Raw genomic sequence first — 26687 nt, forward strand, 5'->3', positions numbered from 1 at the left:
GCACACAAATTCACAAAAAAGTAGTCAGCTGTATTGTTTTATCATATATACATAATTATTTAAATTATATTTCTCTACTTTATATATTGTACTTTTTTTTTTGCACAATATTATTATAATTAGGTTATTCTGCATCTATTTATTTTTGCCTTGTCCACTCTCCTGCTGTAGAAATGTGAATTTCTCACCTCTGGGACTAATAAAGAATATCTTATCTTAAAAAAAAAGAGCCCTTCTAACATAAAACTAATTTATGCTAAATGACTCTTCACGAGAGGTTGGTGGATGTTCCAAATATTGACAGTATTGATACAGATGTGTATTGTTATCAGATTGATACTATTGTAATAGGATTAATACCGAAGTGCTTTAGTGGCAGGCATTTTTATATTCCAGGTCTCCAAAAAACTCTCTTTCAAAATACCTGAAAAGCTCAAAAGGGTGTTTTCTTGTACTAACTAATAATTTTGGAAAGTAATTTACTCATTTAAAGGTCATTAAAATGTGTTCAGAATTTGAGGATGATCCATCTCATAAATCATGCTCTCCCCTAAATAAGCTGCCTTTTTTAAAGTATAGATACTGGTATTGGCAATACTGTCCCTGTATTTACTTGGTATAGAATAGAATAGAATAGAATAGAATTCAACTTTATTGTCATTGCACATGCACAGGTACAGGGCAACGAAATGCAGTTTGCATCCATCCAGAAGTGCTTTAGTGATATAGATATATTACAATATATATTAGCAATAATATAGATATGTGAGTATATTACAGAGTATATTGTGAGTATATTACATCCGGTATCACACCAATACCAGAATGTGCAGTATTTACAGCACTACTCTTCATCACTTTAGGCCAGCACATGTTAATGTAAGCATTAAGGAAGTCACTGATTACAGATCTTTTAACTCTACACAAAGAAGGATCTACAGGACAGTTAGTAAGCTGTGTTGTCCATGTCACAAACAACAACCACCTGTGTGTGCATGGGGGCAAACAACCTAATTCTGGCAAGTCGACAACTTTCCATCTGACCAAATCAAAGCCTCTGCTTGCTATCATATGTACAATTAATGAATGTATAAACAGCGGGTAGGCGATATAGTGTCTTCTCTGGAAAGATACTCAACAAGGCGGTGTGATAGATGACCGGATGTTACCTAAAAGGATCGGAAAAAATAAAGATCTAATTGGAGGCAACGAGCCCCGTCCATATCTGTCCTCGGCTACGGTGGAAGTGATGACAGGAGCCACATGTCTCCCTTTAGATAGAGTTTCTACCTTTAAAAAATGGAAACCACACAGTCATGAGGAACACAATGAACTGCCAGACATGCATAGGCTGCTGTGGGACTCTACGGTTACAGAGTATTATGTGACTTTTCCGTTAAACTGAACCGACCCATGTGGGTGGGCAGGTGGGGGCATATAACAAATCAAATGATAGCGTGTGGGCTTTTAAACATAAAACGCCTCACACTACCTAAAAACCTCCAACCCCCCGTCCATCTGTTAAACATTACTCCTGAAAGCAGCATAAGTGCGTAAATTCTGTTTTAATGAAAGTGCTGTCTCCGTCACTTAACACTACACAAACACTGCTGTCCTAAACAACAACGTGAGAATATTGCGTTAGACCTTACCTTTAACTTACACACCACAACTCAAGTTGTTTTCGGGGCACCAAGTTCCTCTTTTTCTGCTTTGTGTCACAGCAAGTTCCAGGTACTCGCTTCCTTCAGATAGAAATGATGCTCCAGCGCTCAAACACATAAGGAACGCCGCAAACACCGGGATGCCACAGTTCTTTAAGCGGCTGCAGTCTGCAGGACTTGTCCCTTTGAAGAGCATCGTCGCTTCTGCCAGGACACGCGATGCCTTTACGGGCGAGAGGAAATCTTAAAATATAATTAAAATATAGTACATATACCAGATTTATCGTTTTTGTAATAAGTTCTCTAACAACCAAGTGACAGTTATAACTTTGTTCTTGTTGTTGTGTTAATCCAATCGATATTTCTTCAGTCACTCAGTAAAATAATAGCGATGGCAAACAATCGATCACGTGCTGTCTATATCGAAAGTCACGCCCTCAAATATATTCTGATGCCGAAATAACAAACGCTCAGTTTTCAGTCACATTTTGATTTTACGAACATACCAGGTTATTTCATAAATGAACTGCTTGTTCAGGTGTGCTGGGGGTAATATTCAAAGCATATTTTAATGTTGTGAAAGGCTAATGTATTTTATTAGCATATTGTTACAATTAACCACCGTCACATGTTGTTTTTTTCCAATTAAAAAAGAAGAAGAAGCAAATCTAGTTATGGTAATGAAGAGAACAACCAAGGGAATAAGTTTTTACTCAGAGGCACCAGAACAGGTTCATGAAGTCATAAACTTTACTACATATTTTGAATGTGACAGCATGACCACAAAGTGACGAATATGACGAAATTAGTTGCCCTTTAATCGTCATTTGAGTTAGAATAAACATTTATTAATACCTCATTAAATTAAATACAAATTAGATTTTTAATTCTTTTATTTATTTAGATATTACTATAGTAATGTATTCTCCAATATTTTAATTTAAAACAAAGTAAAGATAAATTACAAATACTTTTAAATGAATTATTGACCAGTTAATAGATACTTCAAAACGATTTCACAAAAAAAAACTGAATAAAAAAGGAATTTCAGAAACCATTTTCAAATTCCAAATTCATAAAACAGATTTCAAAATCTTTTTTAAAATACAGCCTTCCACACTTCCAATCCGTTAAGATATTAAGATGTTTAACACTTTCATCTTTTTGTTGTTGTTGTTTAGTTGTTTGCTTTGCAACTTTCTAATTAATATTTTCAAACGGTCTTTGAACGCACCCTATGTTTCAAAAAGCAGCAGCTGGCAGAGTCCTCTCACTTGACTCACAAAGAAACAGGAGTACCTCCATTAACATTGTAGTAGTATCTTATTATGACTGCTTTGTTAAAGTATCACCTACCAGATAAACCAGTGTTTACGACACGCGGTGAGCCGTTTCACACGTGTTCTTATCTAAACGCTTAACTGCGCCTGTGCTGCTCCGCGCTGAGTAAAAAGCTTCGCAATCGGGTTTGACCGTCCCTCGCTGGCTTCCGTAGTTCACTGAGAAAACATGGCTTCACGCACAAGCAAGACATTTCTGTCCCTAGGTCGAATAATTATCCCTCTCCTTGGATTCAATAAACCATCCGGTAAAGCCACATATGCAACGGCTCTGTCTATAAATTCTTCTTCTGGAAATAAAGGTGAGTTTCACTGTCGCTATAAGGGAATTTATGCCAATTCAAAACCATAGCTGCAAGCTAAGCTAACTGCATGAAGTGCTGTTATTAACAAGAGTAGCTATAGAATATCCTGTGTAGACTTCTGTAGCATCCAAACTTAGGTGACTAGTTAAACGAAAAGCGGATTTGTCTGGTGACCATGTCTGGGTTGTTGAAAGTCTTTGATGTCCTTTTGAGCTTCCTATATCTGTTTTTGCTTCACCATGTGTCACTACCTGGGCTGTCAGTGACCACACTGCTCATCACAATCAACCGAAAGATAGACACTTGCTGTAAATTATGGCAGATCATCATTACAAGAAAAAACTCTCCATTGCTCTCGCAAAAAGATGTGTAGGCACAGTAGCAGCAGAAGTACAAAGACATAGGGCTGCTCGATTATGGCAAAAATGATAATCACGATTATTTTCACTGAAATTGAGATCTCGATTATTTGACGATATTTATTTAACAATAACAATGTATTGAATAATGGCTTTAAAGATTGTCATAAAATAGTGTGCAAATACTGATAACAGTGCAAATGTTTGCAATATAAAAAATAAATGAAAAATGTAAACATCTATGTTTAGTGAACTTTGCAGTGTTGCTCTGTGGTGCAGCTATGACACTGTAGCAGAGTTTACACACTATGTCTACTTGATCCACGTCTGACTCCGCGAACCCATAATGTTTCCACACCACTGAAGTTTTTTTTTTTTTACCTCTTTTCAACCAGCGGCAGTCACTCTCCTCTCCAAATAACTTCTGCTTAGCTTTCCGAGCTTCCGCTTCCCTCAGGTCCCCTTAATCAGTGGTCCCCAACCCCCGGGCCTCGGACCGGTACCGGTCCGCGAGTCGTTTGGTACCGGGCCGCGAGAGTTGAGGCTCAGGTGTGAAATGTATAGTTTTCAGGGTTTTTATCGGTTTTCAGCGTTATTTTGTTATCGTTTTTATCGTTTACTCGGTTTTCCTGGGTCTTTTCATGTGTGTTAGTAATAATGTTTTCGGTACCGGTACTAGTTTTATTTTGTTGTATTTATCTGCGGCACCTTAAAGGCCGGTCAATGAAAATATTGTCGGGCATAAACAGGTCCGTGGCGCAAAAAAGGTTGGGGACCGCTGCTCTTAATGCAGAGAGGTGCGCTCGATTTGCCACACGGAGCAGCGCGAGAGTAAAGTACGAGGGAGGGGCTAATAATCGGCTCAGTCATTTTTAATGATCGTTGAAAGCCCAGATCGTAATCGTGATTAAAATTCGATTAATTGAGCAGCCCTACAAAGACAGATACTTATAGACGGTCTATGAACGAAGGCTCCTTTATCCAATTTTTCATTCCACTCCTGAGAAAAGAGAGTAATGCCAAGGCTAGTTAACTAAAACCAAAAAAGTAAAGGTAAATTTGAAAAGAACGTTTCAGTTAACCAAAATCAAATTAACCAAAAATAAAAGTAAAAACTAGATTCTATATTTGTTTATATAGCTCCATCTGTCAATAATGGTTTCACCAAGGTGCTTTATATTGCAAGGCAAAGACCTTACAATTAATAGAGAGAGAATCTCAACAATCAGGCAAGCTGCTATGAGCTAGGGCTGGGCGATATTACCCAAAATTCATATCTCGATATAGCCCCTCCTGGCTGCATGTCGTTAGCGCAGTTAGCGCGGTTAGCTCGCTAACACGTTGACACCGTCCAGCCCCACGCACGGGGCGATCCGAGGTAACTCGCTAACGGAGATTTTCCTCTTTCATCTTGTCATTGCCTGCAGGTAAAGCTATGGGGGAGGGGGAGTTGTGTTCAGTGAAGGAGAGGCGAGGCCGAGTAACGTTGCGTAGAGACATAAGTGGATGAAAGAGAGGCAAACCTGGGCTCCACAAGTATAATTATAACGTAACATAGACTATATCGATATAAACGATATTGTCACATCTTATATCTCGTATGAAAATATATCGATATTTTTAAAAAACTCGATATATCGCCCAGCCCTACTATGAGCAAGTGCTTTGCAAGAGTGGGAAGAAAGAACTCCCTTTTAACAGGAAGAGTAGACCCAGGCTAAGGGAGTGGCAGCCACCTGCTAGGATACATTGTGGGGCTAAGGGGAAAGAAGAGATAAAATAATAGTTAAAGTAGCAGCAAAAGATGGTCCTAAACTTTAATTACCTCTGCCAAGGAGGTTACGTTTTTGGTAGCGTTTGCATGGCAGTCTGTCTGTAAACACGGTAGTTCGAAAGGTTTTGAATGGATTTTGATAAAACTTTGTAGGTGTGTAGAGCAGAGACATGTTAATCCATCAATGTCTTCAAGGTCAACTTAATGATTTATTGATCAAAAATTGAGAAAAAGCATTATAATGCAAGAACTGAATCTTACAAGTGTGGTATGTGTTGTCAATGTATAGCAAGTGCTGTATAAAGATTTTAACAAATTGTCACATTTGACCTCTGACCTCCTCTTCAAGGTAGATTGTTTTGAAGGTTAGTGTGATAATAGTGCTATATATAGCTATTTAAAATGATAGCTTTTCAGACTGATGAGAACATGTTGGCATGGGATACTTCTTCAGTATAGTTTACTCATTTTGTTTTTATTTTGTTATGTTCATTATAATAACAAGTTCTATTCAAGTACATCATTTACATACATGTAGAGTGATAATAAGAATAATTTTTAGGTGTTTAACTCAGTCAAACACCTTTTTCATTTGATATTTATTACTTAACAATTAAATGAATGCTACACATTTACTTTATCCATATAAGAAATACATATACTAAATTTATTTAAAAGCAAAGTTAACTGAGTTCTTGGTTTACAGTGGTTTATTTATCTGTGCATTGACAAACTGAATTAAGAGCAAAAAAGCAAAAGTGAAACAAAGGTCCTGCATACAATACACAACCTACTGTTTGTTAAGAGTGTGTGATCACAGATAAAGTTGCTAGATGTAGTCTAATGTTTAACAACGTTGTGACATTTACTCTATTTGAGTGTTTTCATAAAAATAAAATGTATATGATACTTTATTTTAGGCCTTCCAGACAGAGGTGGTAGAGGACCCTTTGTTCGAAGGCCCAGAAGAGAAGTGAGTGTGCAGCTTTTATCAAAACTGAGTGTAACACAATGCATGCACTTTGAATGATACGATAAAAAGTTGCCATTGTGGCTATACAACAACCACCACAAAAAAACAATACATAAAGACACACACAGGCACGATTTTTTTCCTTCATGGTTTCCTTTGCACTCTGTGTGGGGTTAAAGGCAGGGGAGCCCAGGACAGGAAAGATGCCAGTGGATCAGGACTGGACTGCAGTTTATCCATCGGCCGCGCCCTTCAGGCCAGGATCCGTCCCCCTCCCTTTGAGGATGGGGTACCCTGTGAAGGGGGGCATTCCTCCAGAGAAGAAAGGCAATTTGGAGCTAATCAAGGTCAGACCTCATTACTTCCAGCATGCCCTAAAGAGGCCCTAAAGAAAACAACATTTTCTCCTCAGATAAAGTGATAAATATGCACAAAGTATGAATTAATCTGATAAAGAATGACAGAACAAATGGTTTTGTGATGAACTGAATGATTATTTACACAACATTTAGCTGCACACGTTTGACTCTGGGCTGTATCTGGATGTATTCTCTTTGTTTATCTTTGATGGTTTGAGTTAATTGAAGCTGGCGAGTGCTCCTGCAGTTCCAGTTGAGCCCTTTTTGCTCTCCTGCATGGCTTTAGTTGCTGTATCTCTGTGCCCGGATTACTGAGCTGCTATGTCCAGACACCAGCTGCTCTATCTGGACTCAAGCCACTTGCAGATCCGCTAGTTTCACCCATCACAGCTGGATATCTGCAGCATAACAATATTGATTTCATTCTCTCAGCTCATCATGAGGAGCTAAACTGCTGTATGTCCCTTGGTTACGCTTGGTGATTTGTTTTTTTCTTTTTTAATTATAAGTCATAGATGGGTTTTTGTGTAATCGTTTGCCACGACTGTGAACCATTAAGTTTACTTTGGTGTCAGTATAGGATAATTTATATAATTGTTTGTCTTATAATATCCTTCACTCAAAAGGATCAAGCGGATTTTGTTTTTCACTTTGTTTACATGCCCTTTAAAAGCAGCGTATTCTGAACAATTCAGTGCTGAATGTTTTTATCTAGAGCATTATAATGATTCTGTGTTTGAAATGTGTCACTTCTATTTTCTGGGATGTAGATATTTCTGTAACTGCTGTCCAACATTTTGGCCCATAGATTTATATATTATATACCTTACAGTTTCCAGCATTTACATTGGATAGCATCTATATGTTTGTGTTTTACTTTATGAATGAAAAGATGAGCAATCCATTTTTAGGGGCATTAAGAAACTCAACCTTTTTATATAATTTTAAACATATTTATACATATTTAAAGCCTTAAACCATATTTGGTTTGCTTATCTTTCAGATCCAGACCTTTTATCTTGAAAGGTCGGGTTCAACCAACTTATTCTAATATACACTTTATGGATCCTCTTAATATGATTTGTACAATAAGATTTTTTTTGTTTTTTCCAAGCTTTTATTTATGCAGATCTGAAAATGTGCAAGTAGATCATAATAGCAAAAACATGAATATGTGGAGAATGAGCAAAAAGTTCCACCAATAAAATTTTAAAAACAGAAGATATCTGTATTTAGGGGCACCACAGTGATGTAGTGGTTAGCACTGTCACGTGTTCAAATTCTGTTCTGCTACTCCAACATCCTCCATTAATTAAATCAGAACAAACACGTAACACCTCCAACAGGGGTTAAGGGTGAAGATGGTTTGAACTCGGTTTTGATATATTCTATTCAAAAGAATAGAATTTAGAGGGCCTTTGTTTATCATCACTTTAGTGGCTTCCCTCTGCAAGCGGAGTGTTGTGGTGGATCAGTGAGCATAATGATGTGCTTTCAGTAGGAGAAAAGGGTATAAATCAACCATTCAGCCGTCATCTTCAGCTTATCTAATTCAGCGTCGCAAAGGAGCTGGAACTTGTCCCAGCTGTCATAGGGCAAGGGGTGGGTTACATCCTGGACAGGCAGACAGTGGAACTGATCAGTATAGTTTTTTTTTCCAGACTGATACCGATATTTGATGATTTAAAAATTCCAATATTCTAATATATTGGCCGATATTTTTTTCCTTTGTTTCAGACGCACAAAAGATATATATATAGCTAGTCATAACGTTTGTTTAATATATTATATTGCATAGATATATATAATTCATCTCTAGATAACATAACGATGCAGTTTAAAAACAGGGAAGTTACAGAGTGCCCCCTAATGGACAAACTATGACACATCAATGCTTATTCCCACCTCTTTTACTTTTTAAATTTTCATTTTTGGCCATTGTAAATGCCAATACCAATTTATTGGGACAAAGCTAATATGGACTGATAACATCAGGCTTTAGTGGTCATTCCCGTGCAGGCCTGACAGACAGCCATTCATACCTACAGCAATTTAGTATTGCCAAATACTATTATGTGCATGTCCTTGTACTGTGGGAGGAAGATCAAATACCAGGAGAGAACTCCACAGGCGCAGGTAGAATATGGAAACTCCACACAGTGAGGCTCCACTTTTATTTATTTTTATTTTTTTATTGAAGTTATCTTTTGTGTCTGGCATTTGTTAACGAGTTATATTTGATTGAAATCGACTCTCACTGCCTCTGTCAGTTCAGTTGGTGGTCCCCGATTCCTCAGTTCAAAAAATAAGTTATAATGGATGACTTGATTTATTGGCCAAACATTGGTGTTAGCTGATATTCTTTTTGTTCATTGTCACTGGCCCGTCTGTGGTTCATGTGATCTTTACTAATGGCAGCAGCTAATGCTGAATTCATTTTGTAGCTCTTACATCTGGGAGAAATTCGAAGGCTTGTGTTCATTTACAGATAGATGGAGGTTAAAGTGCCTCAAAACGGTTTTTACTCATTCGCAATAAAGATTTCTTTAATCTTTCAAACAAATATGGGAATGCCTAATAAAACAAAGTAAACAAGAAAAATCACCTTTTTTAAACATCTGTACCAACTCAGTGGTTTAAAATCAAAGCATCTGGCTTTTCTTGTTACCATGCTCATGTTTTATCAGTAAACTGCTTTCAACTGCATCTTTCAGCTTTTTGTTGATGTTCTAACTTCTTAACACATACTTTCTGGCGCCCCACTTGCTTGCAAATCAGCTGATGCAGCCCCAGAGATTTGCTTTTGAACACTCACGTGAAATGGGTGATGTTTATGTCTGAATATAATTTAAGCTCTGTTGTAAAGGTCATGAACTGTTTGTCATCTATAGATGAATGATAGTTTGGACGTAGATTGTATCATGCAGATCATACTCAGCTGTTCTAAGGAGCTCAGACTTGGCGGTAAAGAAATCTATTCTAGTGTGTGTGCAAATATAATGTGACATACTAGGGCTGTTCGATATAACAAAATACATCGGATGACGATATAAAAACGTCTATAGTTTCATTTTACGCAATCGTTTGTTTTGTGCGGTCGCAAAATAAACTGTTTACGGCAATATTTTTTCATCGTTTTGATGGTCACTGTAGTGGCTATATTAATTTCTTAAAGTTCTCTCTTTCTCTTATATTTTATATAACCACACTATGGATGGACAAGCGCCTGTTTTTATGCATTGTCGTTAGCAACAGCGACGGTAAGACCGTCGCGTGTCCGCTTGTTTATTTTCAACATAAACCTTTCACAATAAAGCTCAAGATCCTGTTGAGACTTTTCAAAATAAACTGAATCACGTGAAAGAGCAGATTGTTTTTTACTTCTCATCCGTAAATAAACTGAAGGCCAGACAAACTCCATCCATCCATCCATCCTCATCCGCTTTGTCTGGGGCTGGGTCGCGGGGGCAGCAGCCTAAGCAAAGAGGCCCAGACCTCCCTCTCCCCAGCCACCTCCTCCAGCTTATCCGGGGGAATACCAAGGCGTTCCCAGGCCAGCCGAGAGATATAATCTCTCCAGCGTGTCCTGGGTCTGCCCCGGGGCTTCCTCCCGGTGGGACATGCCTGGAACACCTCACCCAGGAGGCGCCCAGGGGGCATCCTTGTCAGATGCCCGAACCACCTCAGCTGGCTCCTTTCGATGTGGAGCAGCAGCTGCTCTACTCTGAGCCCCTCCCGGATGGCCGAACTTCTCACCCTATCTCTAAGGGAGAGGCCAGCCACCCTTCGGAGGAAGCTCATTTCTGCCGCTTGTATCCGCGATCTCGTTCTTTCGGTCACTACCCACAGCTCGTGGCCATAGGTGAGGGTAGGGACGTAGACCGACCGGTAAATTGAGAGCTTCGCTTTTACACTCAGCTCCCTCTTCACCACGACGGACCGGTGCAGCGTCCGCATTACTGCAGCTGCAGCCCCAATCCGTCTGTCGATCTCCGGCTCCCTTCTCCCATCACTCGCGAACAAGACCCCGAGATACTTGAACTCCTCCACTTGGGGCAGGAACTCATCCCCGACCCGGAGTGGGCACTCCACCCTTTTCCGGCTGAGAACCATGGCCTCAGATTTGGAGGTGCTGATCCTCCTTCCCGCTGCTTCACACTCGGCTGCGAACCGTTCCAGTGCGAGCTGGAGGCCCTCACCCGATGAAGCCAACAGAACCACATCATCTGCAAAGATCAGAGATGAGATTCTGAGGCCACCAAAGCGAAAGCCCTCCGCCACTTGGCTGCGCCTAGAAATCCTGTCCATAAAAATTATGAACAGAACCTGAGACAAAGGGCAGCCCTGGCGGAGCCCATCACCCACCGGGAACGAGTCCGACTTATTGCCGGCAATGCGAACCAAGCTCTTGCAACGGTTGTATAGGGATCGAATGGCCCATAGCAATGGGCCAGACACCCCATATTCCCGCAACACCTCCCACAGGACACCCCGAGGGACACGGTCGAATGCCTTCTCCAAGTCCACAAAACACATGTAGACTGGTTGGGCAAACTCCCATGCACCCTCAAGTATCCAGACAAACTCCTTCATGATTTTCTGATAGAGAGCAGAATTCATGATTCCATCAATTTCAATAAGACGTCCAGGTTCTGATGTAGCAAAACAGCCACACATCATCACAATACCACCACCATGCTTGACAGTTGGTCTGATGTTCTTTTAATGAAGTGCTGTGTTCGTTTTATGCCAGATGTAACAGGACTCGAACCTTCTAAAAGGTTCCACCTGTGTATTGTCAGTCTACAGAATATTTTCCCAAAAGTCCTTTGGGTTCATGGAGATGTTTTGTTTTTTTCTGCAGATGAGACCAGGGTTTGTGTTCTTTTTGGTCAGCTGTGGTTTTCACCTTGTAACTCGTTTTTTTGGTCTCTTTCTTATTGTTGAATCATGAACACTGACCTTAACTGAACCAAGTGAGAACTGTAGTTCTTTAAGTCTTGTTCTGGGTTATTTTGTGACCCCCTGGATGAGTCGTTGATGGACTCTTGGACATGTTTATAGGCCAGTCACTCTTGGGTTATTCTCCATTTGTGGATGACTTTAACTGTGGTTTGTTTTATTTTTTGTTTGTTTTTTTAGCCTGCTTCACTTTGTCAGAAAGGTTCTGTTCAAGTTAACCCAACTTACCCACACCCAAATTTAAAAATGACATTTTGTATTTACTCTGGTTATCTTTGACTAATATTGTTTGATCTGAAGCATGTAAGTGTGGCAAATATGCAAAAGAACAAAGAAATCAGGTAGTGGGCAAATACTTTTTCACAGTTTGTAGACTTGCTGATTTAAGTTTGCCAAGAGAGTGAAATCAAGAGAGGGAAAGTTTGTCACGTTTCTCTTTTTCTCTGTTTCAGATACCAAACTTTCTACATTTGACACCAGCAGCCATTAAGAAACACTGTGAAGCTCTGAAACGTAAGTTCATATTTTACTAATCTAGTTAGAGAAAAGCAGTTTCTTTCTTTCATTATTGTTCAGCAGCACATTTAAATGCCTTTCTGTGCTATCAGCTTTCTGTACAGAGTGGCCCTCTGCCTTGGAGACTGATACCAAGTGTGATGAGCATTTCCCCATTAAATTAGAGAGCAAAGAGTATGTGTCCGCTGGCCCTTCTCTCAGAAACCCTTCAGCTCGTATCGTCCATCTCAGAGTGAGTTTTGCCATTTTTACTTGATGCTGACTTTAACTGGGTTTTGTTAATGTACAGGTGATCAAAAACCTCACATGTAAAATGAGATTAAAGATTTACTGGGATACATAATCACCAGCTGACATCGTGTCTGTCTGACTTCCTAGAAAGATCTTCATCGTCTAGTGACCTAAAATCTGCAAAATGATGCTATTGAGTCAACAGAGAGATTAGTCTTTGGTCATTACTTTATATTTCCTGTGCCAAGGCTCTGTCAATATTCTTGTTAATTGTTATGGGGTTTTTGGCAACTTTTTAGTTTTCAATAAAAGAAGTAACAACATTTTTTTTAAAAATAATATTTGCTGAGACATTTTAATATTCTTTTTAATCCCCCTCCCAAAACTAATCCATCAATATGCAATCCTTCCCTATGAGCAGGACCATACATGGAAATGCACGTCTCTTTAACTTAACTGCAAGAATCAATTAAATGTAATAAATAATGCCCTCTTAATTGTGAAGTTACTGGGCCTGTGTTCTATTTTACAGGGTGATGTTAAGGGTAGAGGAGAGAAAAACACAACTTCCTTCAGCTGAACCTTGACAAACAAAGCTGTTGTTTCCTTGTCCCATTCTATCACACTGCCTGTAGTCATTTTAACTCCAAAAAGTGCCAAAGAAATCCTGCTTTGCATCACAAACTGCCTTTGACAAATGTGCGATTTCTTTCCCAGACTGGAATGTTTGGGGTTTGGCTTTTTTTTTGTTTTGTTTTTTTTACCATTAATCGCCAGCCATCTGCTCCTGACACATTGCCTTAGATTATATCAGCAAGGTAGGAATTAAACAGTAATCCAGGTGGATTAGGCAGGGAGATAGATTGAAGGGCAAATCTCACACAGTTAGATTCCAAATCTAGAACAAGTTGACTAAGCCCTTATTTGTAAGAGGGGTGGGGGGCATCAATATTTGAATTAACATATATTTTCTATTTTTGATTTGTGGTTTAATATTTTATAGGAGGAAAATCCTGGAAATCAATTCTGTGACAGAGGTTTATTTATGCTGGACACATAGTCTCAACCATTGTAGCAGCTCTGTGCATGTTTGTAACAGCAGTACCTCAGTGCAGTGCACAAAATAAATGTTCACCTGTGCTTTGTATTACCTATAAATGGAGTAATGTTGCATTGTTCAAAGCAGAGCCATAAACAATGCAGTGGAGGTAAAATCTATCATCTCTACAAGCAGCTTATGTGATTCTGGGACACGGCATGTGTTTGATCTGTAAAAATTATAGGGTTTTTTTAATCCACGCAGTCTAAGCTTTGCAAAGGTTAAAAAAATAAATATTACATATTGCAGTTCAGACTTTAGGTTTTATTCTTAAATCCTTAGAGACAGATGTATGGTGGAGTTATAGCACATAAGCACATCACATTTGCCCTAATCTCGTTGTGAACGTCTCTTTATTTAGTGAAGTGTCACGGAAGGACTAGATTTAAATTATGTGGTAATCTATTCACATCTTCAACTTTCAAGGTAAAGCTGTCCAGTTTGAACTTAGATGACCATGCAAGGAAGAAAATGATCAAACTCCTTGGCGAGAGATACTGCAAAAACACAGATGTCCTCACCATCAAAACTGACAGGTAAACACCTCTTCCTGAAAATATAGGGTTAAAAGAAGATTAAACTGATGTCCTCGTACATTTTTTTTTTTCTTCTCCTCTCTGCTAGCTGCCCGCTGAGACAGCAGAACTATGACTATGCCATGTATCTGCTCACAGTTCTCTACCACGAGTCTTGGGTAAGTTGTACATTTTTCTTCCACTCTAACTAGTTCTTGTGTCAACTGAAGGGAGGTCCGATAAATTGGCCTCAGTGACTGAATACTGAAGGAGCAGTAAACTGAGTGAGTCGGACTTACTGAACTCACAGTTTCAAACAGGATATCCATGGTAAAAGTCTTCGGCCCAACTCCGCAACTCTACCTGGTGTTAGATGGGATATTTGTGCCTTTTCTACGTCCACTTGAGTTTCTCTTTTTGTTTTCTAACCTTTTGTCTTCTTTCAACAAGCATCCATTCATTTAAAGGCCAGGTGCTGTCTGGCATTACTCGTACCCTCTACAACCCGCTGTCACTTTTAACGCATTTGCCCTGGAGAGGTTTTAGTTCAAATGCATCATGATGTCTTACCTAATGCACCACTCTATGCAATGTACAAGTGTCACAGGGCCTTCATCAGCGGAGGGTTCTTACTTGATCTATTTTTTGCCATTATAAAAAGATATGTAATTTAAAATAATTGCTTTTTAGTGTGGATATGTGAAATATAAACACAGCGCTGATGTGGGGGAGATTTTGTGTGTTGTCTTGTATATTTGGTTTATGAGGACAAAAGGCAAAACTTCAATATTTTAGAAAAAACAGTATCTCCTGCACTAGATACCAACAAATTGGTACCTTAGACCAGTTAGCAGAAAAGCCAGTGAAGTCTTATTTTGACGGCATTTCTTTTTCAGATTTCTAATATTTTTATATTTGTAGCTTCTTTTCATATGAAATCCCTTCTTTGTCATGATCATATCATGATCACCCCAGATTGGAATAAATGCAGTGCTGAGATCTTGAGTAACCCCCTTTCGTTATATTTTGACTTTCTTATACATTTTTTAAAAGTAATCCTGAGCAATAGTTCTGCAGCATTTCTGAAGGTCTTTAAAATAATCTTCGGGTATTGGCTACTTTTTCACTAATTTTTAGACCACTTCCAAAGGAAATTTTCTTTTTTAATAACCTCCTAAGACCTGAACTCTTTCATGGCATGCATTTTTAATTTCTCTTTGCTATTTGGGCTGATTGGGACCTGATGAATGTAAAAACAAAGAATTACTTTTTTTTTTTCTTTTTTTTTTGTGCCAGATCCACACATGAGGACATTAGTTTAAATTTTGATAGAATATGAATCATTCAAGCACAACAGGTCAAGTAACTTAAGGGGCTAAACCATTGCTGTGTCTACACATAACAGATAATTAGCAAACAACTGATTTTAATTGTATTTTTAGGCACTTTGTTAATAACAGCATGTCACAAAACTGCTTAACTTGTTCCCATTTCTTTAGTTGAATCTGCAGTTACATCTACAAATGTAAAGTATTTTTGTAGCCACGAGGTGGTTCCCCAAGAGCTACTAAAACTTGGCATATCTTGACATGGTGTGCAGTGTTTCCCTAAAAAAATTTGAGGAAAATGGGAGAGTAGAAAACAAGAAGTGTCCTAAAAAACTATCGACAGCAGATGAACATTATCTAAAGGTCATGTCCTTAAGAAACGAAAAAAATCCAGCAAACATCCGACACGGACCCAAAACATTTTTTGACCCTTCAGTTGGTCCATCTATTGTTCACTGAAGTCTCCTCAGAAATGGTCTCAGTCGAATGACAGCTGTCAAGAAGCCATTTGTAAGGAAGAGAAACTGGGTCAAAGCCTGGGGTACACCAAGTTACACAAAAACTGAAAATGTTTTCATATCGTTTCATCTTTGGTGGCATTTACGTACAACTAGCAACATGGCACACCTTTCACTGTGGGCAATCTTGTCCATCTTGCTTAGCGATCTGAGAGACTAAAGCCCATTAGGGAGGTAGCAGAGTTGAATGGGCAGAAGGATGGCAAACAGCAGCATTGTCCAGTTGACATTTACCCACAGAAGAGGAGAAAACAGACTCCCCTCTCAGGTGTTGACCTTGATACTCATTCACATTAAGCAAACCATGCCACATCGGAGAGGTGTGCCACCAGGCCAACAGTGCTTAGGCACTGTTGGCATGAATCTGCAGCCAGCCACATAAAAGAGCACGATTGTGCAACCTCTGCCTTTAGGAGCTCTTCCTGACATGGCTTAGCCAAAAAAAAAAAAAAAAAAGTTTAAGTTGAGAAAAGGCTGTTAAAGCCAGGAAGCAAAACACTGTCCACTGCCCTTTTGAACACACAATGGAAGGCACAGTGCTTGTCCAGCAGGCTTGTGGAAGCTGTGAGAGTGGCGTACTGATCAGGTTGTAACGATAGCTCACAAAGGGGCCAATTGTTAGCAGCCACCGAGGTGATTATATCTCCTCAGTCAGAGAGATGGACTTTGCCTGTTAATTCCAGTGTGTGCTAATTCAGGCCAGCGTTTGGGCTGACCGCTCAAAGCTGCCTCCAACATGCACACGCATTTACCACTAAGAGGCACTCTGCCTGCTTTTGTGCCCGCATGCCTAGCACCTGTCATTTCAAGAAACTGGGGGGCATTTAACCCACTGGTGAGCTATCAAATATCCTGCCTGTTGATCAAACTACTGAGCATTGCATACAGCAAACATCACAACACTTTGCATTGTTTTATTTTGTATTAATCTCTAAATGTGGAAAAATAAAATGTTAGAGCGTCAGTGTGTCAGCTGCAAACCCACTCCAAAAAATGTAAAGCTATTATTCATTAAGACTCAGTCACAAGAACTGCTTCATGCTTGTGATTAACAGTAGAATAGCTGCTGCTTACCTATTCTGAAGTATTGATTGCTCTTCAGTCACTAGATCTGGACTTGCTGGAGACAGCATGGGGATCAAATATACATATATGTAGCTAATGATGGTCATTAACCTCCAAACACCTGCGAGCAGGACCCTGTTGCTGCCCTGCTTTAAGCTGCTGCACAATGGGTCGTATTGTTCTTCAGGGAATGTGATGAGAACGAGACAGGCGGCAAACGGAGAGTTACATATGGGAAATACCATCTCTGTGAGTGGGAATTGCTGAACCAGAACTCCAATCAAAATGTGGCTTGAATTACAAATCCAAACTTTCTTTTTCATAATTTAACCTGTGGTCATTTGTTTTGCTTGTTTAAAGTTAGAAATGTTATTCTCTTTCTTTCTTTAGAAAACTGAGGCCTGGGAGGCCGAGAAGACTGTGGCAGACATGGAGGACTACAGTTGGGAGGACAGCCCGTCTCAGAAGAATATCTTGGATGTACTCCTACGCATGAAAGTGGCAGGAGAGGGAGATGGTGAAGAAGTGCGACAGCAGCTGCTGGGAAGGAAAGACGTTCAAGACTATAAAGACTCGGTCACACGGCTGAAGAACGAAGGGGAGAGCGAGAGCAGCATGCTGCAGTACAAAGAGGCAGTCAAGAAAGTATTCAATATGTAATGTCAGTGAACAAGAGCAACAAGAAGAAACATTTTTACATACTTGGAATTGTCCCTGTACATAATGCATCAGGATATTTCAACATCATGGGTCTGAATGTGTTAGTTGTATATATTTTCACAAATATTCACTGGCATGCGAGGAGGTCATTAATACAAAGATAAAACTGTATGCGGAGTGTTTCATGACAAGGCGATGCTTTAACGCAATAAAAACATACTGTAAGAGTTACTGCTCTAACGTCTATCCCTTTCCCGCACTGTGAATTCAGAGAACAGCACCCCGTGAATGCACGCTTTCACCAGCAAGCTGTTGAAAGGTACTTTTAGTTTCATCTGTGATCTGTGCACTTTTAGGTCAGGGGCAACCTGGTGTGATGAATTAAAGGTTAAACACTAAAAGCCACAGATCCAAAAGCAATCTGTCATCAATCCCACTAAAGACGACTAATTGATGACCTAAACAATCCTTGAATCGTAGTCATTAATTGCTTAAAAGTGCCCATTAAGTTCCACCTACTACTGGTGTAGACAAGTGGCCAATGTTTTGAGGTTTGGCATCAATTACATTTAAAGTGACTGAAGTACATCAAAATGTAGGCCAGCCAAAAGGACACTATATCGAATTTCTTAAAGAAAATGGGTGTAGGCAGCTCTTGTGTTCATTCATTGCATCAGAATGAAACCAGAACCATTGCAGCTATGTTTTTGGTTGTTTCACCTAAACCTTAATGTCACAAATTGGCTCAAAGGAGAGAGTCCACACAAGAGGTTTTCTTAAATAGAAGATAATTTATTCAACATAATCTAACCAACAGACAAACATTACAAATGGGTTGAATCCAAGTGGAGTCTAAGAGAGACTAAACAGTTAATCTATAGCCTGAAAGGCACAAGGGATCTGCACTAGCTGACGATCCTCCCATGTCAGGCAATTGATAACAGGCCAGGAGTTCCTTCAGACATTGAGATGGTGTCACCCCCCACACCATCTTAAAATCAAGGTTCCACCTCAAAACTAGAACTTAACCTAAAAAGTTATAAATCAAGGTAACAGAAAATGTAAAAAATATACCCAGTCATTAAAGTGGCAACCGCAAACTACCTGTACTCCCTGCCAGCTCCACCCATCTTACCAGCCCAGGTTTTCCCTTGTCAGAGCAAATGAAGGGCAACGGGAAACTACCAGTAAAGAAGGTATCATAGAGTAAGGTGCTTAAAACAGTTTGTTTAAAAAAAAAATATCAAACTGGCATAGAGAAAAGCGCAACAAGTTTCCTCCCTTAAATAGCAGTTTTAATCTTGCAAGAAAACTGGTTAATTTCAACAGCAAATCAAAGCGTTGCTCCCTGAATGAACACCAGAGTTCCTCACAATGATCCCAGCACCATATGGCCTGCCTGCAGCTACAAACAAACATCACACTTCTTTGCAAATATTCCAGCTACAAACAAACCTGGAATTAAAGTTTGAGTATGAACCAAAGTATCATACAACAAGGTTCCTCCAAAGCAAGGCTATCGAACCAATCAAGATGTCTAAAACGTTAACAAAGAGGGAACCGAACTAATTGCAGTTCTTACCCATCATACATTTACCAGTTGTGTACATTTACTGCACGCAATTGTACCACAAATATCTTTGAGAATTCCAAACACATTTGTAAGGCTTGCAGGAGAGCAAGGAGGACTACTCATAAGAAGTTCAATAGTGATGAACTAACCACAGAGTGCAGGCTATCTAGTCCTATTTATTGAGTACAAACTAATCTTAATCTCAGTCTTTAGACATATACTTGTTAGTGCTTGCACCACCAGTTCCACTGGCACCAACGAGCCAGAAACTTTGTAGTTTTTGGAAAGAAAACAGAAATGTTCCAAAGACAATTTCATCAACCACATTCTCCACCACACTATTCAATTCATGGTATTTTTTTATTTATATAGTGCCAAATCACAACAACAGGTGCCTCAAGGCTCACTAAAAAAAAAACAAAAAAAAACAAAACTTGGTTGGTCTCCTAATAAACCAGTTTAATCTGATGGGATGCATGGCTCTTACACATGTGGTTAGACTCACTCAAAAAGATAAAGACATTTGGTTTGAAGACCAATTTAAAAAATAGGGATTAATCCTGCTCTCTTCCAACATCGCCTAAAAAAATAACTCAAAATTAATTAATGTATGTAATTAATTAATCTAATTCATGTGTGGAAGTCCCTAAAACTTTGGTCACAGTGTTAAATATCCAAACTAGGCTAAGTATTTATCAAACCATAAGCTAAACTTAGCCATCAACACTGCATACACTTTAATCTTACCAACAGGTTTCAATATCCCGGACAAGCCCCCATTTATGACAAATTGGCACAAATTAGGTGATAAGGAGCAAGTCCACACAAAAGGTTTACAGAAATAAAAAAATAATTTAATTAACATAATCTAACCAACAGATAAACATCACAAATAGGTTGAGTCCTGTCGGAGTGGCAGAAAGAGACTAAGCAGTTTATCTGGTCCAGCTTTTATAGAACTGGAAAACACAGGTGAGCTGCCTTAGCTGTCCATCCCCATCTAGTTAGAATAAAACAAAATACTTTAACCTAAAATAATCCTTTATGTAATCATATACATTCTAAGTAAATTGTCCTTTCATTTTGGATTTCTTCCTCAACAATGTTACAAAATATCCTCACTTTCAGGAGCTCTCCTTGACCAGCACGTATTTTATCAGACGCATGGAGCCTCGTTTCCCTCTCCATGATGTACTGTAGCGTCCCATCCTCTTTCTTTGACCCCTCCAGCTCACCACCAGCAGGATAGAGCAACAGCAGCTCAGCAGCACTGTGATACAAATGGCCACAGCAACCAGCAAGGTGTCAGCAGCCACATACCACCCATGTCCGAGGCCTGGTAGGGTGTCATCTCCACTGGCTCCCTCGTTGCTTACTGTGTGGTTCCTCCCATGGTTGCCCTTGGTCTCATTTAGATACAGCTTGCTGCTTTCTGTGTAGCTTATAAGAGCTGCAGAAGTTGGAGGGCTGCTGGCCAACTGAGAGAAAGTGGCGGTGGGATGACGGGTAGGGGTGGATACTGGGGATTGTGGACTTGTGGTAGAAAAAGCAGACAGAATCTTGGAATTGTAATGGCCCAGAGTGCTAACTGTGGTGAATGAAGGAGATGGAGTAATGCTATCTGGAAGAGAAGTGGTGGAGACAACTGCGGCTGTTGTTTGTGCATACTTTTTTGAAGATGGGGGAGTTTTTTCAGGGGAAGGCACAGCAGTCGTAGTTGTGGAAACTGCTAAAGGCTGACCGGTGCTCTGCAGTGCTGTGGTGGCAATGACAGACGCCTCTGTGGGGGCATGAACTCTGCCAGCTGTAGTGGAGGGTTTAACGGGCGGAGGCGGATGAATAAATTGGCGCTTGTCTGACAGCAATGGCTCTGAGGCGTTATTGCGGCTGTAGTGGTGGGGTAACACACGCACGTTAGAGGTGAAGTATTTTCCAAACACCAACAGATCAGGATCCACACCTAGAATACGAAAAAATGTGCTTGTTTGTTTGCTTTTCATGTTTTTGCTGGTGTTTTTATCTAAACGTTTAATAGCGAGTGATTTTTTTTGTTATTCCAAAATAAGTGACAACTACAAATGCTATGCATCTTTTGCAAGAAAAGCAAAGCTGGAAGCAAAACGATTTTCAGATAATTTACTTCACTGAAGTTGGGAATCTCCTATGCAACATGCTAAAATCAGAAGAAGAAATATTAGAAATATTTGATTCTCAGTCGTATATATTTGCTTTGCCGCTGGTGGAGATTGTTTTAACTACTATTGGTCACTTGGATAAATATTTTATCGACTGATCAATCATATTTTTTACATAGTACTATGCAAAAGTTCCAAACAACTCATGTCTTTACATTTTTTTTAAAGTAAGTGAAGTAGGTGCAACAGTTTACCTACATGTAAACCTACATGGAAATGCAGTATACAAGGTAAAAACAGTGGTTGTACAAGTCTAACAAAAGTCAGTATTTGATATAATGACTTTTATTCTCCATCACAGCCTGAACTCTCTGAGTGAGCTTTCTTGTAATTTCTTTAAGCAGTCTTCAGCAATAGTTCTCCAGACTTCTTGAAGGACATTCAAAGCTCTTCTTTGGGTGTTGGCTGCCTTTAGTTCTGTTCTTTGTCAAGATGATCCCACCCTGCTTCAGTGACATTAAGGTTGGGGGCTCTGGGGAAGGCCAATGCATGACTAAAAGTGTTCCACTGTACACTTTATTGTCCAGGTATACATCGACTGCATTAGGCAGTGAGTTTGGGATCATTTTCATGCAAAAAAATTAAATCATTGCCAATAAGATACTTTCCAGATGGCATTGCATGATGGATCAAAAATCTGACTGTACTTTTTTTATTTACACCATCATGTCCATGTTTTGCTGTAGACACCCGCTGCTGTACCTCTCTCCAGGGGTGTAATTTCCAGGAGGGTTATGACCCCCTCAATGATCAGACCCAACCAATATAACCCCCCCCCAATAAAATTATGAATTATCTTGCATAAACAGACTGTTGATTTTCTTTATTACCAGCAAAATAGTCGCATGTTTAATCATCTGGGAATTTACCCAGATTTATTTATTTATTTAGACAGAGATCTTGACCCCCCCATGTTCAGCACAAAGTTACACCGATGCCTCTCTCCTGACCTCCTCTGTAAATACTGATGATAACTTGAACATCAAACATGTTATGTGTTTTTGCCAGAGGCTGATATTAACAAGGTGCTAAAGATACAATTTAAAATTGGGGGGAGGTTTGTATTGTTTTTTATACTTGAATGTTAAGAGCCTTAACACACAGACACACACAAAGTTATATGAAAATAGTCAGGAACAAATGAGTGAAAAGCAGCCACTGTCCAAAGAAAAAAAAATTGAAAGGGCTTCAGAAAGCCTGGAGAACTATTGCTCAAGACCACTTGACTTCCAAATTCCAAGGAAGTCTGACTCCTTGGAAGCAAAATACACAAAATCAGGGGTGACTCAAGACTTTTACACAGTACTGTATGCAGAATTTGAACCATCTATAGTTATAGACATTTACTGTAAGATATAGTATTTTGAAATTGTTATTTCAAATTTACATCTAATCCCTAAGAATCTAACAGGATCTAAAAGGATTTGATATGCACAGTATTCATATCATTAAAAGAACAGAAGTCCACCTCTACCAGACACTAAAGCGACCTACCCTTTGTGATATTGTAGAGAACAACGTTGTCTCTGTGACTCAGAATGCAGCTCCCCAGAGTCGGACAGTGGAGGTGAAAGCAGTTCAAGATTTCTTGAGTGGTATCATAGTGGAATATAGCCAGATTACAGGAAACTATGAGAAAAGACAGAAAGAGGATTAATCAGGAGTAAAAGAAGAGAAAACCAGTGATGATCGTATAACTCACAGTTTCTGGTAAGGCAACAGGTGCGGCTGCATTTCAGCGCGGTCTCTTCTTGATAATGCTTCAAAAGCTGCGCCCCTCTCCTCTGAGATTCCTCAATATCGATGAAAATCCCCGGGAACCGTCTAATCCAGCAGTTCTTATAATAGGAGGTCGGTGAGCACCTCGACTCAACGCGACACACCAGACTGAAAACCGCCAGCAAACCCCATGCGGCGTTCATTGCGCATATTGTAAATCACACCATGTTAGATTGCAATCAAGACAAAGCCTCGACATATTTGGGAGCTGATTACTTGGAGTTGACAGGCATGAAATGGGGCCAGTGCTTTGGTTTTACTGGTGCCAGCTGTGTCACAACTACGCACCTACAGGAGGTGGAGACCCAGCCGTGCGTAAGGTGTCCAGGGCTGTGCCACGTGTGAGTGCACTAGGCTGCTTGACCAACATAATGGGATCAACTTACTTTACAAATAAAATCAACAAATGTTGATATTCAAATGTTCAAATTATGTGAATTTACACTGTGGCCATAAATACGTTTCATAATCTGCATTCGTTTTCCAGTGTTATCAAAGAAAAGGCCACAATGTGATGTGTTTTCTGTTTAGTCATATATCTGAGCGCATTTCCATAATTGTCGCAATCTGGTTTAACCCAGAAGAACCCACGCCCCTTTACGCATTGAGAAAAGTTCCTGTTAACGTTTCAACGCTAGCTGTGTCCCAATTCAGGGTCTGCACGCTTGAAGCACGCGCACTACGCGTACTACGTACGGTGCGTACGAGAAGTGCGGAAGTGAGAGGCTTGTGAAATGGGACGGTATACTCTTCGTCGCGCTGTTCAGGTTGCCAGCAACCATGATACTAACCGTGAGACACGTTACATACAGCTTTGTTTGACAGAAATGAAGGAGAAAAATGTTTTGTTAGTCATTCATTTTTGTCATGACATCACTTTGATTAGTTGAGTATCTGAGGCTGAGACCACTGGACTGGAAAACATGATTGTTGGGCTTCATTTCTGTGCTGAACAGTCATGTAAGATTAGTTAGTAAATAACAATTAGTTAATGTTGTTCATGTTCACTAAAGCCATCTCACTGTGGTAATGTAAATATAATATGGCCAATATTATATTATTGTCAGATTATTATGATATACATATATGTATATATATACATATATGTATATATGTATATATATATATATAAACACCCAGCACGCCCCTGCGGGCGGTTTATCCTTCAAGCTCGGGTCCTCTACCAGAGGCCTGGGAGCTTGAGGGTCCTGCGCAGTATCTTAGCTGTTCCCAGGACTGCGCTCTTCTGGACAGAGATCTCCGATGTTATTCCCGGGATCTGCTGGAGCCACTCGCCTAGCTTGGGAGTCACCGCACCAACACTGGCATACCACAAAGTATGCCAGTGTTTATTTATTTGTGTATTTATTTTTAACTATGCACTCTCTGTAGCATAATGCAGCTCTAACAAATACCATAGCAGACTAAAGTTGATAGAGTGATTTAAAAATAGAAGCAATCAAGTGGATTTTTAAAAAAAAATAAATAATAAAATAATAAAAAGAAGGTTTGGTTTAACCCCGTTGAACTGTACTTTGTCTTTCGCACTATGATTGCTGGGACAGGCTCCAGCTCCCTGTTACCATGGACTGGATAAGAAGTTGTAAGTGCGAGTTCACATATTAATAAAGTCACATGAGCATCGGAGTATGATGTGTAAGGTTTCTTACAATACAAAATATGGCGCCTTGAAATACTACATTTGTGATTTGCTTCTACACTTCTTCTTACACCGATTCTAACCTACCAAGTTAAATCAAACTAACAAAGTGTAATGTTGCCAAAACACCACTAGATGGCAATCGTCACTACTGTTAACAACATCTGTGTCTCTACTACATTATAAAAGTGTATTCTCTGCGCTTGCTGTAGTAGTTCTTTTTTTTTAAATATAAAATATCGGATGCATACGTGGATGTGATTAAAACTGTGAGCATGTAGTGACACTGCCCACCAAAAAACCCACTAAGAGAAAGTAAAATGTTGTTACACATTTATATTGATAACTAATTCATGATTTTGGTCAGCTATTTAGCAAAAATAGCTGAAATTATTTTTTACTTTAGCCTCTTAAATGTGATGATTTGCTTACACAATCCTCTCTACATTAACAATCAGAGAAAATTAACGACCAACAGGTTAATCAGTCATTTTAATCTGCACCCTTAAATACTTACTTTTTGGTTTCCGGGGCCTCACTGGAGCAAAAGCACTGCCATCTGCAATTAGTTTTGACTTTCTTCAGCATGAGGCTGTTCATACACTATAGAACAGTATGGTGCTCATCAACAACACCTTCCAAAAGTAAACTGATTTACTATGCACACTTTAAACTTTCAATATATTTATTTTATCACCTTTCCAGTGTGCACACAACATACTGGGAAAGCTGTAAAAAGCTGTCAAAGGAAAGTCTCTCTGACAGCTCTGTCAAATCCTGCACATTTTATAATTCTCCTAAACACGTTTATGCAGCGTGTAGCAGTTAGTGGAAATACTACAAAACCAGCGAGGACTTATGTAAGAAACACTTGTATTTTCATGTGACACCTCAGGGCAAGTTACAGATGCAGACAACTTCGATAATCGGCTTACAAGTCCAAACTGGTTCAAGTTAGCAGTGTTATTATGTGCCTTTTGTTGCAGTCAGACAGTTTTCAATCAAAAAACAGTAAGACAAGAAACATTCAACATCAAACAAAGTGAATACAAGTTCTTTTAAATCGTTTTAGCCACCTGTCAACGTAACTCTGTTAAGAGAAGGTTGTGGCACTGTACATAATCGCAAAACATTGGCACAAAAAAACAGTGATTTTTTTTCTTTCGGATGTGCAAATAAGGGATTCTCAGTATACTTTTATTATTTTTCCCATTTTTATATATATTTATATTTAAGTCACTAGATGGCACCCTGAGGCAGCCAGACTTCTCTGTCACAAACATCCCCTGCACATGCATGTGTGTAAAAGAATCTAAATTAAAAACAAGCGCTAGTAAAAATGAGATGGAAAAAAACACCACCAATTACAACTCTCTCATGCAGGTCTTCTTAGCTATGTTTGGCTCCTTTGGCATAGAAACCACAGTGTACACAGTGGTCCTCCTCTTCACACACAGCCAGTTTCAACTTCCACAGTCCCAAATCTAACTCTTGTTCAGCAGTAGTTGTGTTCCTGCACAAACCGTCACAGCCTGTGCTTCTCCAGGCTCCCGACCGCCTCGTATGAATTCATCTTGTAGAGGAAGTAGTCTATTGTTTAGTGTTGTTGCTCACCGGTGTGCTACAATGGGTCTAGAACTGGTAAGTTCAGAGTGAGAGGCCGTGTCAGTCTTTGACTAGCCTGTAAATATGATGCTGCGCTCCGTGCTCGCTAGTGGACACCTCGAAGACGTAGGCTATGCACAGCAGGGTCTCCAGTGTGTCCCTGTTAGTCACCACCTGTAGACAAACACAAACTGGTGTCATATTGTG

At 39.6% G+C, this 26687-nt stretch overlaps 4 protein-coding genes across 11 annotated transcripts in view; 1 reads left to right on the plus strand and 3 right to left on the minus strand.

The window, feature by feature from the left end:
• The window catches only part of kcnq1.2 (potassium voltage-gated channel, KQT-like subfamily, member 1.2), a 178658-nt gene extending 174444 nt beyond the window's left edge, over window positions 1–4214 (minus strand). For 4 of the 5 annotated variants that reach the window (XM_082542485.1, XM_082542483.1, XM_082542486.1 and 1 more), the window contains exons 1-2: window positions 3021–3105; window positions 1653–1887 (exon numbers count right to left, since the gene is read on the minus strand). The gene's annotated coding sequence lies outside the window, so the exon portion shown is untranslated. Of the gene's footprint in view, window positions 1–1652; window positions 1888–3020; window positions 3106–4049 lie in introns of those variants that run through there. The other variant, XM_082542484.1, reaches the window with a different exon arrangement.
• On the plus strand, window positions 3087–17899 carry mrps35 (mitochondrial ribosomal protein S35). Its single transcript, XM_082542499.1, has 8 exons — window positions 3087–3306; window positions 6363–6415; window positions 6595–6762; window positions 12189–12249; window positions 12345–12484; window positions 14009–14118; window positions 14207–14276; window positions 17399–17899. The coding sequence occupies exons 1-8, from the start codon at window positions 3174–3176 to the stop codon at window positions 17666–17668; spliced, it is 1005 nt and encodes a 334-aa protein (XP_082398625.1). The 5' UTR covers window positions 3087–3173; the 3' UTR covers window positions 17669–17899.
• A 414-nt stretch (window positions 17900–18313) lies between these two features.
• Window positions 18314–24213, minus strand: mansc4 (MANSC domain containing 4). The gene is made up of 3 exons (XM_082542490.1): window positions 23139–24213; window positions 22931–23065; window positions 18314–21201 (listed from the first exon to the last, which is right to left on the minus strand). Exons 1-3 carry the CDS (start codon window positions 23356–23358, stop codon window positions 20366–20368), a joined length of 1191 nt encoding a protein of 396 aa, XP_082398616.1. The 5' UTR covers window positions 23359–24213; the 3' UTR covers window positions 18314–20365.
• A 1518-nt stretch (window positions 24214–25731) lies between these two features.
• The window catches only part of tead4 (TEA domain transcription factor 4), a 39658-nt gene continuing 38702 nt past the window's right edge, over window positions 25732–26687 (minus strand). For all 4 annotated transcript variants that reach the window (XM_082542495.1, XM_082542493.1, XM_082542492.1 and 1 more), the window contains exon 11: window positions 25732–26654. In XM_082542495.1, coding sequence (XP_082398621.1) covers window positions 26541–26654 — 114 coding nt within the window. In that variant the 3' untranslated portion in view covers window positions 25732–26540. The remainder of the gene's footprint in view (window positions 26655–26687) is intronic.

Source organism: Aulonocara stuartgranti (assembly GCF_965226115.1).
Source record: "Aulonocara stuartgranti genome assembly, chromosome: 7".
Taxonomy (NCBI): Eukaryota; Metazoa; Chordata; class Actinopteri; order Cichliformes; family Cichlidae; genus Aulonocara; species Aulonocara stuartgranti.